Here is a 17,058-nt window from a genome sequence, read left to right on the forward strand (position 1 = left end):
TGGCCCTCTCCTCATGGAAACACGATTTCCCACAACTGCACCCTGCCTCCCAGCTTGTCAGAGGGGAGTGACCCACAAAGACACAGGTGTTTGTGAGGATCCTGTCCCCCAGCAGAAAGCCTACTCCTGGAGCCACGGACAGGGATCTGGCCTCCTGAGCCGCTCAGCTCTAATTGAAAGCCTAAACTGGGGACCCCGAACATTGCTGACTGACTTTCTGAGTCACCTGGGCTGGAAGGGCCTGATTTTTCTTTCCAAGAATGGATGTAGCGCAGCCTCCATTATCAGGGCTGACATTCATGACGTATCTAGTTCCCCCAAATGCACCCCAGGAAGGAAAGGCCCTTCCATCCCACTGGTTAGAAACCCAGCCCAGGGGAGTTCCGAAGCACTGCATTGCTGTCAGGTCCAGCATCCCTGCAGAGTGGCCCCTGCCCCTGAATGAGCCCCTTCCCTGGGCCTTCCCTGCCTCGACATGACCACACCCCAGGTGGTGCTGGGGAAGGCAGGGAGTGCAGTGAGGGTAGGGGGGAAGCAGAGCCCCTTGCTCTGGAGTGAGGAGACCACAGAGAAAGGCACACACCACCCCGACCCTATACCCCAAACTCTTAGCCCCGCCAACACAGGGGCCGCTCTGCGCCCTCTCACCGTGGCTCTCCTGTGAGACTGCACCCAACCCGACATCTGGCACCCAAGCCCTACCTCCCCTCTTATGACAGATCCCGTCTTCTTGGAAACTGCCTAGCAGCGCGTATCCAAGGCCGGCAGCGGGCGAGGCGGATCCGCACTTCAGGTGCCCTAACTGGCCAGCCGTGCGTGCCTGGGCTCAGTCCTCTATCTTGCCCACCGGTAGCCTGGGTCCACGTCCGGTGCAAGCGGAGGCCACGGAGCCCAGGCTGATCCCCACACACGGACAGGTGAGGGTGCCCCCGCCCCGCTGCCCCGCTGCCCCGCCCACTGGTGGCAGCAACGCCCCAGCCTCCGGCCGGCGCCACCTGCAGATCAGGAATTCCGCGCGGCCCTGCCCTCCCCGGCCCCGCCCAGCTGTCCCATAAGCCTCCCCCCACCCCCGTCCTGGCTGCGCCCTGGCTCCCATTGGCTCCGCAAGTTATGCCCTCGCACAACTAGACTCGGGAGGACGCACGACGCAAGCGCTATGGGAGGGCCCCGCGGAGTTGCCATGGTTACAGGCGCCACGCACTGCGCGGGCCGGCGTGCGCTTCTGGGGCGGGCAGCGGGCTCCGGAAGTGTGCAGCTGCCCGGGACCATGGAGGTGCTTGCTGCTGGGGATGGCGGCTTGCTCGGCCGGGCGACTAGTTCTGGCCTGGTCAGTCGGCGGCCAACATCCTGTCTGGGGCGGCGTCCCACAGACGGTAAACGTACGTCCGCGCCGTCGGCGGGGCCGGCGGACATGAACCGGGGTGGGATCGGGGTTGGGGCGGTGGCCGGGGAGGGCTGTGGTGCCGGGGAGCGTGTTGGGGCGGGGCGGGGCAGGGCTTGGACACAGCCTCAAGCTTTCCTCCCCCTCAGGCCCTGGGGCTGGGGCCGCGAGTCTGGGTCGCCCTTGGTGGCCGCGGCCTCCCAGAACCCCCCGGGAAGGGCAGGCGGAGGACCCATCTTAGATGAAGCGGGGCCTTACCCGAGTTTTGAAGAGCCCCAGAATCAGATGTTGGAATGGGGAGGCTTATCAGCCTTGTTTATCTGCAGGGAAATTTCAGTTCCATCCAGATGTTGGTTCCTTCAGTCAACCTCAGGAAAAAGACACAAGGGTCAGTGCCGATAAGCAGTTATCTAGGGCTTGACTCAAAATAAACTATGCGGGGTGTAGGGATGGTAGATGGGACCCTCCCTCTTGAAGTTAGCAGTCTTCTGGGATTAGAGGCCCCAGTTGAGGATTACATCCTCATCTGCAGTAATGGAGCTTGTGAGAAACACACAGAGAAGGGAGGGGTGTGGTGGCGGTAACTCATTACAGAATCCAGGACCCTTGCCTGGCTCTTGTGTAGAAGAGTCTCGCCTTGGATAGGGCAACAGTTATCAAAGTGTATCCAAGGCCCCTGAGGTGCAAGACCATTTTCATAGAAACGCCGGGATGTCACCTGCCTTTTGCACACTCTTGCTCTCCCGAGTTCCTGCGGGGTTTTCCAGGGAAAACCTGGCCTGCGATATCACAAAACAGGGAATGCAGAGGCAGATAGGAGAATTCAGCTCTCACCAGTCCAAAAGAGATTTGCAGAAATTAAAATCACTGCTATTCTTCTCACTAATGATTTTTCTTTTGAAAAATAGAAATATATTTTGTTTAAGAGTATTAATGGTAACATACAGTAGATTGTTAATATTTTTAAGTGAATTCATACACTTTCTCTAACTTCTTATTTAACTTCTAACACAGGAAATAGTGATAGATTAAACTCACATAAATAGCAGCCTTTTGGAGTTCTCAGTAATTGTTAAGAGTGTATAGGGTTCTGTAGAACAAGAAGTTTGAGAGCCCCTGGAGAACGGGTGCTCAGATGCTAGTCGGGTGCTTAGTGGTGTTAGACGGATGCCAAGATGTCTTCCGCAACTGCTCCCGGACTTGAAGTAATTGGCCACATGGAGATGGGTGGGCAGTGCCTCCACTTTACAAACCAGAAGCTGCTGAATGTGTCTGGAGTCTAGGCCATGGGCTGTGCAGGGATTCCCGTTGTATCTGTTCTATCTAAGCCGGGATTCCTGTGCAGAGGCCTGGCCCTGAAGACCCGCTCTCCTTTGCTCCCAGCCAGGTACCTTCTGTGTGACTTCAACCCTCCAGAGGGCTTCAACCTCCTTAGGAACGTCTGCATCCACATTGCCTTCCTCCTGATGACCCTGCTGAAGATGGAGGAGCCGGTACTGGTGCTATTCCCTTGGGGCCACCTCTACCACTGGCAGAGCCCCGATCCCTGGTCCGAATCCTTTGACCTCCCAAGTCTCAACAGAAGCATCCCTGACATTGAGTACGAGCAGTTCGTTGCAGGTGAGGTGGTGGTCATTTAACTGGGGCCATGTGGTCTTTGTTCTGGTTCCGATCTGAACATCGGGCCATCTTACTTTGGGCTTGTCGGTCTGCTTAGGGGCCCTGCTCATGTTTCCTACACTGCAGGTGAATTTGGTTTTTCCATAGTTTTTTCGGGAAGTCAATTTGAAGTGTATGAGCTCTATGTCCCCTCCCCTCTGAAAACCCTGGCCTCCTGGTGAGATGCAGCGGTGACAAGGAGGCCACTGCCACAGAGGCCCTTGTCCCAGAAAGAGTCACTCGCTGTGCAGTCAGGGCTGTTCTTACCTGTAGGAAAACACGATGTGTGTGTAGCATGGGCCACGTGCTGGAGAAGATATGTAACTGCCCATCCAGTATAATTTGGTCCTGCTCAAGCTACTGATTTTAAATTTTCTATGAGGGAAGTGTTCAAGATTTTTTGAATATAGGTATTTAGAGCTTATCAATTTTTTTTAAATTGAAATGTGTTTGATTTACAATGTTTTGTTAGTTTCAGTTATACACCTGTTTTGTTAGTTTCAGGTATGCAGCATAGTGATTCAGTTGTACATATACATAGTCTATTCTTTTTCAGGTTCTTTTCCATTATAGGTTGCAAGATACTGAATATTCTTCCCTGTGTTCTACAGTGAATCCTTGTCGTTTGTCTGTTTTACATATAGTAATTTGTATCTGTTAATCCCAAACTCCTAAGTTTGTTTTATAAGTCTGTGAGTCTGTTTTTTGTTTTATAGATAAGTCCATTTGTATCATTTTTTAAAAAATTCCACATATAAATGATATCATATGATACTTGTCTTTGTCTAACTTATTTCACTTAGTGAGATAATCTCCAGTTCCATCCATGTTGCTGTAAATGGCCTTATTTCCTTCTTTGTTATGACTGAGTAATATTCTGTTATATCTAAATACCACATCTTTATCCAGTCATCTTTCAGTGAATGTTTAGGTTGCTTCTATGTCTTGGCCATTGTAAACAGTGCTCCTGTGAAAATTGGGGTGCAGATATCTTTTGGAATGAAGGTTCCCTCTGGATATATGCCCAGGAGTGGGATTGCTGGATTAGTTGATAAGCCTTTTTTTTTTTTTTTTTGTTTTTTGAGGAATCTCCATACTCTTTTCCACAGTGGCTGCACCAAACTACATTCCCACCAACAATGTAGGAGGGTTTCCTTTTCTCCACAGCCTCTCCGGCATTTATGGTTTGTGGACTTTTGAATGATGGCCATTCTGACTGGTGTGAGATGATAACATTGTAGTTTTGAGTTGCATTTCTCTGATAATTGAACGATATTAAGCATTTTTTATATGCCTATTGGCCATCTGTGTGTCTTCATTAGAGAATTGCTTGTTTAGTTGTTCTGCCCATTTTTGGATTTGGTTGTTTATTTTTTTCTTATTAAGTTGTATGGACTATTTATATAGTCTAGAAATTAAGCCATGGTCTGTCTCATCTTTTGCAAATATTTTCTCCCATTCCATAGGTTGTCTTTTAGTTTTACTTATGGTTTCTTTTGCTGTGCAAAAGTTTATAAGTTTAATTAGGTCTCATTTATTTATTTTGGCTTTTATTTCTGTTGCTTGGGTTGCTTAGATTGCCCTACGAAAACATTGCTGAGATGTATGTCAAATAATGTTTTGCCTATGTTTTCTTCTGAGAAGCTTATAGTGTCGCGTGTAATATTTAAGTCTTTAAGCCATTTTGAGTTTGTTTCTTTTTGGTTTTTTTTGCGACTCTATTGTATGCTTTTGATTTGTGGTTACCTTATTCTTCAAATATATCAGCCCATTACTATATCTATTTCCTTTAGACTGATAAACACGTAGGCTCCAACACATCCTAAGAATAACGAAGAAAAAAAAGAAAGAAAAAAATCTACATTTTCTTGCTCCCCTCTCCCATTCCCAACTTTTTTTATTTTGATGTCCTTTTTCATTTTTACATCTTTATGTTTATTCTCTTGCAACTCGTTATTGCATTTCCAACTATGGTTTTCCTGTTTCTATAGCATCCTGCTTCCTTTCTGTTTAGAATAGAACCTTTTAATGTCTCTGTTAGGTTCAATATTGCTGAGTTATCTCACCTCCCCCTCCCCCCTTCCCCCCAGGCCTCTGAATCCTCAGTCCAGGGAAGCTAAACCATTCTAGCCTTCATCGGTTCTGGGAAAGCAATTTTCAGAGTGGGAAAAGACATTGAAAAATAATATTCTGTGAGTTGCATTCTACCCTTGCCCAGAGATGAGAAACATCTGAAGGTGGAGGAAAACAGTTGGAGGTGGGGAACACAAAGTCTTTTCTCCTTTTGCTACTGAAGAAATGATTGCTTTTGTAATTAGTGATGATGCCCTTTAAATTGGTGAGATCCAGATTCCACAGGTTCAGCGCCTGTGAACAACCAGCTGGGAGAAAGCTCTCTAGGGCCCCTGCAGTGGGAAAGGCAGCCCCTCTGAGCACCTGTTGTTCTGTATTCTTCCTGCCTCCACGCGGGTTCCCTAGGCACTGTGAAGGACGATGCAGTTACCCAAGGTGGAGGACGGGGAGACCCCTGCTGTGTGGCGAGCCACAGAAGCCCACACTTGAAGGACAAAATGTAGAGTAGTGGGGCGGTCATAGGAACAGGGGATGGTTGAGACCCAGGATGGTGTCCTGGAGTCCAGCAGCCAAGGCTGGTGGGGCAGATGGGGCCCTGGGGCATGGGCAGTCCTTGAGGGATCTGAAGCAAAGATAGGAACCAAGAGACTGGATTCGTGTGGGGGTACGGCACCCCTTGGAGGCTGCGGGGCAGTTCAGTGGGCCCAGGGGGAGCGGACACTTCCCCAAAGCTGGGTTGACAGGTCACAACCAACTCACTGGGGACCGAGAGGCACTGAATCATTTTTAACTTTTTGTCCCTCTTCCTGGAAAAGAAACTGCTGCCTGTTAAATAGCCTGTGTCGTTAGTGAGAATTAAAGACATGAAGCAAGATTGCCTCAAAAGTCATCCATTGTTTAGTTGTTAATAAGGGTCAAATGAAAACTTGAATAGATGAAATGAAGCATTCATCAGAGGATTTGAAACTCCTTTAAAATAAAAATTCTTGCTGCCTTTGTTCTTCATTTCAGGGTTCACTTGGTGATAATAATCATAACCAAAGCAACAGCAAACCCTTACAGAACTCTGTACTTCTGTTCCAGGAACGCTGTGTTCATGACAACCCAATGAGTTGGCACCACTATAAGTTCCACTTTAAAGGTAAGGACATTCATTAATCACACGGCTAATAAATGGCAGAGCTGGGACTTGAACCCGAGCTCTCTGGCCCCAGAGACCCCTCTCAGCCCCTTCACTGCAGCTCATCACTTGGCATGCCCGACACAGGCCAGCATTTACGAGCAGCGTGACCTTGGCCAAGGCTGCTTCACTGCTTGGTCTCTGATTCCTCATCTGTAGAATGGGGGTGTGGGCAGTGAACTCTGTGAGCTCAGTGGTCACTTCCTCCAGCTCTGCAATTCTACTGCTTTGAGTTAGTATAGTAAGTATCCGAGCCCCTACATGGCCCACACTTGGGCTGGCGCTTTGCTAGGCCCTGGGTTACGGAGCAAAGTAAGATCCGCCTGCTCCTCCGAGGAGCCTGTGTCCCTCCACGGCAAACAGCTGCGAGGCCCAGGCTCCCTCGCTGGCGGTCGGGGGCTGGGCAGGAAAGTCTGATAAGAGAAGATGGAGGCAGAACCCCTCCGGGAACAGTGGTGGCCACACAGCTCTCAGGAGCGAGAGCCTCTGTCCAGGCTGCTGAGAGGGGGATCCTCATGAGGCCAGTAGTCCCCCCAACCTAAGCCCTCAGGACAAAGATCCAGCCATCCCTGCAGTGTCACCATAGAGCCAGTCCATCCTCATCACTGTGCCTCTGTGCTCCTTTGTCCTGGGGCCTCTCTTCCCCCTACACCCAGAAGACTCTTCTCCCTCTCTTCTCTGAGTGCCCCCTCACTTCACCCGTGGTCCCTGCTTCCTGGGCCACCATCACTGGAGTTGACGCTTTGCACCTTCACAACCCCCGTTTGATCAGGAACCTGGGTTGGCCTCCTTGTGCTCACTTTCCACCTTCAGATGATTGCTCCTCCCCTCGTGGGAGCACATGGAAAACCCAGATCCTTTCCTAGCAGTGCCTGCCACCCTGGCCTCCCTGCTCATCTGCCTCAGTCAGGAGCACCTGGACCACCAGCTCTGTATTGCCTCGCCTCCTACCATCAAGACGTCAAAGTTCATTCTCCTTCCACCACCCAGTATGGTCATTGTAGGGTCTTCTTCTCTGTCAGCCTGAGCCAGCCACCCCCCATTCACCCTACCCCCGGGCTCATACCCGGGCGTGTCTCCACCCAAGGTCCAGCCTCTCTCCTTTAACTGCCCACCTCTAGCCGTCCAGCTTCTTCTCCACCAGCCTCCCTGGCCCTCCTTCACCCTCACTGGGGCATCATGCGCTGACTCCTCTGCTTTCCTGCCTGTCCACGTTCCTCTTACTTCCACTTCCCCACCTTCCAGCTCTGCATCCACAGTCAGCACTCTCTTTATGACAGACAAAACCCCCTTGAGCCTTGACCTTTTCAGTTCCTCACCAGGCCGACTTCCATCTCGGTTCACCCAGCTCTACTTGTTCTGAGCCTGCAGGCAGCAGGCTCTCCCAGCACAGATTTCCAAGACTACAAATCAATGCCCACCATGTTGCCGCTGCCAGGCAATCCTCCAGGATTTCTCTAGTGAGCACATTTCCCCACTTATCACTCAGTGGTGTCAACATTCTCTGCTCTCTGCACACCTCTAACCTTCCCTCTGTCTCTTCCCTGACTCCCAGCAGATGGCCTTGCCTCCTGCTTCAGAGAGAATGACATGTCACTGGAAAGGAACTCGCTCACCTGCAGCAAACCTGCTCACCTCACCTTTTATCTGTCCCTCTCCCACCTGGACTCTAGCTGTAGTTGTTCTTAATTCAGTGAGTTTAGTTGACATATATATACACAGTGAAAAGCATAGCACACTATCGGCTACCTTCTAGGGGTTACTTTTTCAATTTAACATGGAGTGTGTGATTCATCCACTTCATTGCATGTACCTGCAGTTCATTTGTTTTAACTGATCTTAAATGTTGTGTGTGTGAAAGTAACACAAGGCAAGGGTAAGCCAGGATTCAGGATGCTGGTTACTTCCTGTGAGAAAAGGCCAAGAGCAGGATAGGGAAAGAGGACACAGTATGTCACTGTCAATATTCCTGTTATGATGCTGGGTGATAGGTTCATAACTGTGTCTTATAATATTAATTTTAATACATAAATACCTCTGACAGGCACCTAAGATGAGAATGTGTCATGAACCAAGACATACAATGGGTAATATTACATCATTATTGTTATGTAATCTTGTTATATTATATATTAATCATAATCTTACATTATTTGTTATGGGTTATATATTATATAGATGCATGAATTATATATTATGTGTATAAACACCTACATATGTATTATATACTATCTGCTAATAAATAAACAGAAGATAATATGCTAGTATATCTTCTATTATGTATTATTTAATAAATAATAACATACTCTATCCTGTTATATGACATGGAACATAATCTTTAATAAAATAAGAAATCTGTCAATATATATTGGTAATTAATAAAATTAAAAAAAACAGCCCGCAGCTTTTAACACCGACACCGCTCCAGCTGTCACTGTGATTTCTCTTCCCTTTCATGGCCGAGGCCCTCACAGTGCTGTCCGTTCCCCCTTTCATCTCCTTATCCTGAACCTTCCTCCTCCTCCCATCCCATGCTGCCTTCTGCCCCGTGGCCCCTCTAGTCACCAGCGGCCTCTGGGGCACTGACCTGCGGGCACGGTCTCAGGCCCCAGCTCACCTGCCTGTCCGCCGCCTCTGCCACCGCTGGTGGGGGCGGGGCAGGGGTCAGAGTGCACCCCTTGTCCTGGAAGAGAACACAGCACAGACTGTGACCAGCAGCAGGTGTGGCCCAGAACTGCAGGACTTGGGGGAGAGCCAGACTGTCTGCATCCAGACCTGGGGCACTTGGAGTGTGAAGAAGCCCCGTCCTCACTGCCCCTGAAGTGAGGAAAACACCCTCAGGTGAGTTAAAGTGCTTATGACCTAGGTCTGTTGGCTGGAAAGGACAAACGGGCCCCTAAGGGGAGGGTAGTTGATGTTCCAGGCCCCACCAAAGCCCTAAGGGCTGGCGGGGAACCAGGCTGGACGCTCCACTGGACCCAGTGCCCCCTCGGGGGTGGGGCCTTCGGGAACAAGCAGAAAGCCCTCTGTCTCTGGGGGGGAACGGGGCAGTGTGGGAGCATCCCTGCAGCGAGTCAAGTGAAGTCAGGGCCTGTGGGATCCATTTGTATGGCCACATCGAGCCTCAGCAGAAGCCACAGCAGGAGTGGATTCCTGTCTCTCCAGCTGTCATCCTCGTGTCTGAGTGCCAGGCTTCAGACCTGATCCCCTGGGGCGCTAGGACAGTTATAGACAGAGGCGGCTCGGGGAGGCCTCAAGAGGGTGGTACTGGCCTTCCTGCCAACACGATTACATGAAGATCAAACAGTCCATCGATGGGAAGAAAATAAGAACCATGGTCACCTCTGGACCCCAAGCTTAGACGTGGTGCATGGGGGACATCTATCGACAATTCAGCGAGGTTCTGGCCAGAGCTAGAGGCCAGGGCAGCAAGCCGGGAGTGACACTGGGGAGCATCATTGTGCAGAGGCTGGACTGGGTGTCTGCAGGCTCCTCCCAGGAGAAGCCTCAGAGTTTGGGAGGTGGCTAACATGGTTCCTTCATGTCACCAGCAAGTGGTGCCACCTGTGGAAAATCAGCTGTGATCCTGAGATGGGTCAGCCCTGGGTGATGTGATAAAGGCTCCTACAAGAGGGGGCGCCAGATGGACAGTGAACCAACCAACAGGCTGATGAGATTCCCACCTGTGTTTATCGTGCTTTCGTAGCCAAGAATGAGGAGAGAGTTGAATGGCTCACCATGAATATTTTAACAACTTTAGAGAGTTCCATGTCTCACTGCATTTAAGTGTCACCTGGAAGAATTCAAGCAGTGTCTAGACCCAGGGGAGGCAAACGGCCTCTCGGTTCCTCTTCAACCTGGCAAACCCAGCAGCCCTCTATGGCCAGACCTTGGCAAGTGCCTTCCCTTGTTATAACAAAACCCTTCCCCCGCACGCCTGTGGTAAGCTTTTGTTTTTTTTAATTAATGGGAATGAAGGTACCTTACAGCCTCCACAGACTTTTCCTTAGGGCTTCTCTCCTTAGACCCGGGCCCCCCGCTGCCCTGGGTCCTGCACTGCAGAAGGTTCCCCTGGCCCTGACACTTCCTCTGGCCACGCCCTCCATCGGGTGGAGTCAGCAAGGCCAAGGGGACATGGTCATTGGCTCCATCCCATGCTCTAGAAACCCAGGACGCCGAATGCCCTGCCTCAGCAGCCCCTGACCCATTTCTAGTGCCTGCACCGGCTCTCCCCGGAGTTCAGATTCCCAGGACTCACAGAGAGGCCAAAGGGCAGCTGTTTGCATGGAGGTTATAGGCAGAGCCCGGACGTGAAATCTGAGTGTCCCCCTGTGCACATCCAAGGCCACTTATGGCAAGGGATGGACCCAGCATTGGGAAGAAAAGGGTCAGGCTAGTGATCAGAGTCTGGGAATCAGCTCTCCCCACACACTCACTTTCTTTGCAGGACTCCCCTGAGTCTGGTTGTTCTAATTTTGAACCTGGCCTTCCCCCTTATAATGAATGTATATTTGTAAAGGCAGGACTTTAGAACCTACTGCACTTAAAATGTTTAGATATATAGAATGTGAGCTCCCAGGTATGCTCTGGCCCTGCACTTCCAAGGGTCCAGAGCATTTATGTTGGCTCTACTGAGACTGTAAGTGGCAAAGACCATCTCCAGAGAGGAGGGGCTCCTGCTTCACAGTCCGAAGTCAGGATCTTCTGAGCGGATAAAACAATGGACACTGAGACCCTCAATTGTAAATTGATTTAGAATAACGCCAAAGGTGTGTATGACATGTGTGTGCGCACGCACGCACCTGGGGAATTGTGTGGTACATGACTGTGAGTGTGTGTGTGGCTGTGCGCGCACGCGCCTGGGGATGTGTGTGGTTGTGTGTATGCTATGTGTGTGTGTGGTACATGAGTCCATGTACGTGTGTGTGTAGGGAATGTATGTGGGCCAGAGTCAGTGCGTCTGCACGTGTGTTTGTGTGTATGTGCATGCATTAGTATTAACAGTAGAAGCTGTCCTTTAGAATTATGAAGTAATAAAATTTGTATGATGTCTTTTGCTGTATAATTCAAAATTAAAAATATCTTCAGTCACTAGAAATTTATTCCCCCCCGATTCTGACTTTATTTTTCCATATTGATATGTCTTCATTTTACTGATGAAGAAACTTAGCTTAGAGATGTTAACTGACTCAACCAAGGACATGGAGCTCGCGCACCCAGGGCCAGGACGCAGTCCAAGCCACGCTGCTCCAGAGGCCTGGAGCCCTACTCAAGATCACACGTTACCTCTTGGCGGGGGAACAGATTCTGATGGGCTGTGGCCAGCGTGCAGGCTGCCCAAACTGGGGACACGGGAAGCCGGGCAGAGAGTACCAGACAGCAGAGAAGAGTGAAGCCCTGCTCAGAAATTAGATAGGTTCCTAGGTCTTGGATGAGTAAGGAGGCTCACTGCTCATCCTTGATCCCTTTGCTGGTGGCCAAAAGGGACCAAGGTCCACGAGAGCACTTCTGGGAGCTACCTGCCAAAACCTGCAAAAGGACTGCTCAGGACTGGCTCTGCAGTAGGAGCAGAGGAAGGAAATGTCACCTCTTGGTGGACATTATTGGTGATGGCAGTAGGAGGCCTAGCAGCCTCGGTATAGTGGTGGCAGGACAGGGTCCTAGTGGATGATCGTTTTCACCTCTCTTAAAAATCATTGCTTCATATATTGTATCCATTTTGTGGTTTATTTTAGGGTGGTAAATATGGTCTCTGTTACTCCATATTAGCTGGATTGATTAATTTTTTTATTGTTAATTTTCTCTTCAATGATTTGGAAGCTATATTGCCTTTTAATGAAAATTCTCTCTAAATTTTTATAAATCATCTCTAAGTTCATAACTTTATATGTAATTGGGCCAGTATTCCTATAACACTATCAAAACTGAAATAACCTATTAGATCCTGTTCCTCAATAATGATAAATTTAGCATATTTTACCTCTCTGCTGTTCCAGATTGTGTGTGTGTGCTTTTGTGTGTGTGTGTGTGTGTGTGTATGTGTCCTCCAGTTACTATGTTTAGACAGTTGCTTCCAGTTTGTTATATTAACAATGAAATATAGCTATAAACTTCCTGGATTTCATTGCTCACTACCACTATTTAATACCATGTCTTTCCTACTTTTGAGTTATTTACTTATCGGGATTTTCAAATCAACTGGACACATGATTGGCTAAGTTTTTTCGAGAAGTGGACTTGGAACACTTTCATGTCTATATGAAGCTTTATGTTCTCCTCCTCAACAACTCTCAGGGTGTTGTTGATGGCCCAAGCCTTGTTTTAAAATATGGCATTGTTTTTCATCACCAAAAAAACAAAAAAGTTTTCTTGATTTAAATTGCTGTCTTTTTATGACTGGCTAGTCTTTTCTGGTGGATAGAGATTTACTTAACCTTCCCCCTTCTTTTCGCCATAACTCGGATTCACTGAGATGCATGTTTTTACCATTTCTCAGACGGGCTTCCGCTTTGACTTCCACTTTAAACCATCACCCCACTCTTTTGCTCCATGCTTATTCCTGAAAAAGTGAGCTCTCTATCGGATTAAAGGTGGTTCCCGTCAGAGATGTGTGGCTCCCTGTCCAAAGGTCCAAATGAAGAGAAAAGGAAAGATTCCTGTTTCTGGTGGTTACATTTTGTCAGCTTAGAGATCTAGTTATCCGTGTGGCTGCGGTGGAATCTGCAATATCTTGGCTCAGAGTTTCCTTTTTCTGGCTTACTAGGGGAGCCGCAATAGCTGGGGTCACGGCGCTGTGGCCGTTGTCAGGATCCCGGAACTGAGGCAGCCCCTCTCTCCCCTTGTTATTTTGATCTTGCCAACTGGGCCCCAGCTATGCGAACCCTGCATCTGGCGGCCAGGATCGCCCCCCACGTGACGTGTCCCCAGTTCCTCGGCGTCCCTCACTGCTATCAGCTAGCTCCAGTAGGGTGCGAGCTGGCTTCCACTGCGGTCTTTCCTCCTTCCTCTCCAGGCAGGCCGTCCTTTCCCACTAGATGTCCCTATACTTTCTCTCCTGTGCTACATAAGCTGAAGGAATTCCTCAGGGTTTCCAGCAGGTACATGGCGCTCTTCTATGTTTGGACCCCTTCAGTGCTTGTAGTGGAAATTTAGGAGGTGGAAAGGAAGAGCTTGGGGGTTCTCCGTATCTAGGGGCTCCCTATCCAGCAGATTCAACTAACTGTGGTTTGAAAATATTCGTGAAAAAACAGTTTCAAAAAGCAACACTTGAATTTGCCATCATTGACAACTACTTACATAGCATTCATGTTGTATTAGATACAGTGAGTAATCCAGAGATGATTTGAAGATATAGATAAAGTACATGGGAGGGTGCACATAAGTTCCATGCAAGTCCTATGCCATTTTATACAAGAGGCGTCAGCATCCATGGATGTTGACTTCAGGGGGGAGTCCTGGAACCAGTGCCCCATGGTTACCAAGGGATGACTAGAAGTCCAGGCTCCTTATCCCAGCCTGTCAGGTCCCCATGTGGTCTGAAACCTACCTGTACCACACTTCCCTTGTCACTCTCCTCCAGCCCTGGCAGACTGTCCTTTGATTTTTGAACAGGCCACACTCACTGTGCTTCATATCTGGCCCCTAGAAATACCCGTTACTTTCTGAGCATGGCTCTGCTTTCACAAAAAGGGCTGCATTGTCACTAGAGAAGACACTGTGGAATTTCCTTTAAAAACTGAAAATAGACTTAACTCATGATCCAGCCTTCCCACTCCCGGGCATATGTCAGAAGAAAACTCTAATTCAAAAAGTCACATGCACCTCAATGCTCAGAGCAGCACTATTTATAATAGCCAGGACATGGCAAAAACGCAAATGTCCGTCGACAGCTGACTAGATAAAGATGTAGTAGTATATTTATACAAAGGAATACTACTCAACCATTAAGAAGAACAAAATAATGTCATTTGCAGCAACATAGATGGATGTAGAGATAGTCATTCTAAGTGAAGTAAGCCAGAAAAAGAGAAGAATGCCATATAATATCACTTATATGTGGAATCTAAAAAAAGACACAAGTGAACTTAACTACAAAAGTGAAACAGACCCACAGACATAGAGAAACAAACTTACGGTTACCAGGGAGAGAAGGGGATGGGAAGGGATAAATATGGTAATTGGAAAAGTGTCCCTCTTGGAGAGTTATGGAAATGTTAGCTATCTTGATTGCGATGATGGTTTTCTGGGTGTAGACATCTATCAAATTCATCAAATAGTACATGTGAAATATGTGTAATTTACTATACAGGAAGCGTACCACAATAAATATGCCTGTAAAAAAAAAAAACAAGAAAATATTGGTGGCATTGTGTCCTACGTTTTTATGTGTCTTTAGTGAGTGGGTCTTCAATTTTCCGGTCTGCCATATTTTCTGAACCAGAAGTGCCCTCCTTCCCTTTTCTTTGATAAACTGTCAGTGGGTGGCATTTATTCCCGTGGCTTCAACTGCTCTCTGTCCACTGATTAACTGTCAAATCTTTTCCAGCAAGGACATTTCATTTCAGTCCCAGAAATATACCTATAATTGACAAGTAGACATTCCCACTTGATTAGCCCATAAAAATCTCAAGCTCTGTGTGTTTGAATTTACACTCGCTCAGAACTAGGTTTACTTCTTCAAACAAAGGCATGTCTACTTGTCAATTATAAGTATATTTCTGGGACTGAAATGAAATGTCCTTGCTGGAAAATATTTGACTGTTAATCAGTGGACAGAGAGCAGTTGAAGCCACGGGAATAAATGCCACCCACTGACAGTTTATCAAAGAAAAGGGAAGGAGGGCACTTCTGGTTCAGAAAATATGGCAGACCGGAAAATTGAAGACCCACTCACTAAAGACACATAAAAACGTAGGACACAATGCCGCCAATATTTTCTTGTTTTTTTTTTTTTTTACAGGCATATTTATTGTGGTACGCTTCCTGTATAGTAAATTACACATATTTCACATGTACTATTTGATGAATTTGATAGATGTCTACACCCAGAAAACCATCATCGCAATCAAGATAGCTAACATTTCCATAACTCTCCAAGAGGGACACTTTTCCAATTACCATATTTATCCCTTCCCATCCCCTTCTCTCCCTGGTAACCGTAAGTTTGTTTCTCTATGTCTGTGGGTCTGTTTCACTTTTGTAGTTAAGTTCACTTGTGTCTTTTTTTTAGATTCCACATATAAGTGATATTATATGGCATTCTTCCCTTTTTCTGGCTTACTTCACTTAGAATGACTATCTCTACATCCATCTATGTTGCTGCAAATGACATTATTTTGTTCTTCTTAATGGTTGAGTAGTATTCCTTTGTATAAATATACTACTACATCTTTATCTAGTCAGCTGTCGACGGACATTTGCGTTTTTGCCATGTCCTGGCTATTATAAATAGTGCTGCTCTGAGCATTGAGGTGCATGTGACTTTTTGAATTAGAGTTTTCTTCTGACATATGCCCGGGAGTGGGAAGGCTGGATCATGAGTTAAGTCTATTTTCAGTTTTTAAAGGAAATTCCACAGTGTCTTCTCTAGTGACAATGCAGCCCTTTTTGTGAAAGCAGAGCCATGCTCAGAAAGTAACGGGTATTTCTAGGGGCCAGATATGAAGCACAGTGAGTGTGGCCTGTTCAAAAATCAAAGGACAGTCTGCCAGGGCTGGAGGAGAGTGACAAGGGAAGTGTGGTACAGGTAGGTTTCAGACCACATGGGGACCTGACAGGCTGGGATAAGGAGCCTGGACTTCTAGTCATCCCTTGGTAACCATGGGGCACTGGTTCCAGGACTCCCCCCTGAAGTCAACATCCATGGATGCTGACGCCTCTTGTATAAAATGGCATAGGACTTGCATGGAACTTATGTGCACCCTCCCATGTACTTTATCTATATCTTCAAATCATCTCTGGATTACTCACTGTATCTAATACAACATGAATGCTATGTAAGTAGTTGTCAATGATGGCAAATTCAAGTGTTGCTTTTTGAAACTGTTTTTTCACGAATATTTTCAAACCACAGTTAGTTGAATCTGCTGGATAGGGAGCCCCTAGATACGGAGAACCCCCAAGCTCTTCCTTTCCACCTCCTAAATTTCCACTACAAGCACTGAAGGGGTCCAAACATAGAAGAGCGCCATGTACCTGCTGGAAACCCTGAGGAATTCCTTCAGCTTATGTAGCACAGGAGAGAAAGTATAGGGACATCTAGTGGGAAAGGACGGCCTGCCTGGAGAGGAAGGAGGAAAGACCGCAGTGGAAGCCAGCTCGCACCCTACTGGAGCTAGCTGATAGCAGTGAGGGACGCCGAGGAACTGGGGACACGTCACGTGGGGGGCGATCCTGGCCGCCAGATGCAGGGTTCGCATAGCTGGGGCCCAGTTGGCAAGATCAAAATAACAAGGGGAGAGAGGGGCTGCCTCAGTTCCGGGATCCTGACAACGGCCACAGCGCCGTGACCCCAGCTATTGCGGCTCCCCTAGTAAGCCAGAAAAAGGAAACTCTGAGCCAAGATATTGCAGATTCCACCGCAGCCACACGGATAACTAGATCTCTAAGCTGACAAAATGTAACCACCAGAAACAGGAATCTTTCCTTTTCTCTTCATTTGGACCTTTGGACAGGGAGCCACACATCTCTGACGGGAACCACCTTTAATCCGATAGAGAGCTCACTTTTTCAGGAATAAGCATGGAGCAAAAGAGTGGGGTGATGG

General features: G+C 47.9%; 1 protein-coding gene across 1 annotated transcript; it reads left to right on the forward strand.

The window, feature by feature from the left end:
* The first annotated feature begins 1,200 nt into the window (after positions 1-1,200).
* LOC141577154 (GDP-fucose protein O-fucosyltransferase 2-like) lies at positions 1,201-8,657 on the forward strand. Its single transcript, XM_074361273.1, has 4 exons — positions 1,201-1,379; positions 2,765-3,001; positions 6,197-6,254; positions 7,852-8,657. Exons 1-3 carry the CDS (start codon positions 1,268-1,270, stop codon positions 6,211-6,213), a joined length of 366 nt encoding a protein of 121 aa, XP_074217374.1. The 5' UTR covers positions 1,201-1,267; the 3' UTR covers positions 6,214-6,254; positions 7,852-8,657.
* Positions 8,658-17,058: the final 8,401 nt, after the last annotated feature.

This window comes from Camelus bactrianus, chromosome 3, assembly GCF_048773025.1.
Source record: "Camelus bactrianus isolate YW-2024 breed Bactrian camel chromosome 3, ASM4877302v1, whole genome shotgun sequence".
Taxonomy (NCBI): domain Eukaryota; kingdom Metazoa; phylum Chordata; class Mammalia; order Artiodactyla; family Camelidae; genus Camelus; species Camelus bactrianus.

Bases quoted from the DNA above. Each gene is read 5' to 3' on its own strand.
- LOC141577154 (XM_074361273.1), top strand. From the start codon at position 1,268: ATGGAGGTGCTTGCTGCTGGGGATGGCGGCTTGCTCGGCCGGGCGACT. The intron at 1,380-2,764 runs GTACGTCCGCGC...CTTTGCTCCCAG, and splicing joins GCGTCCCACAGACGGTAAAC to CCAGGTACCTTCTGTGTGAC.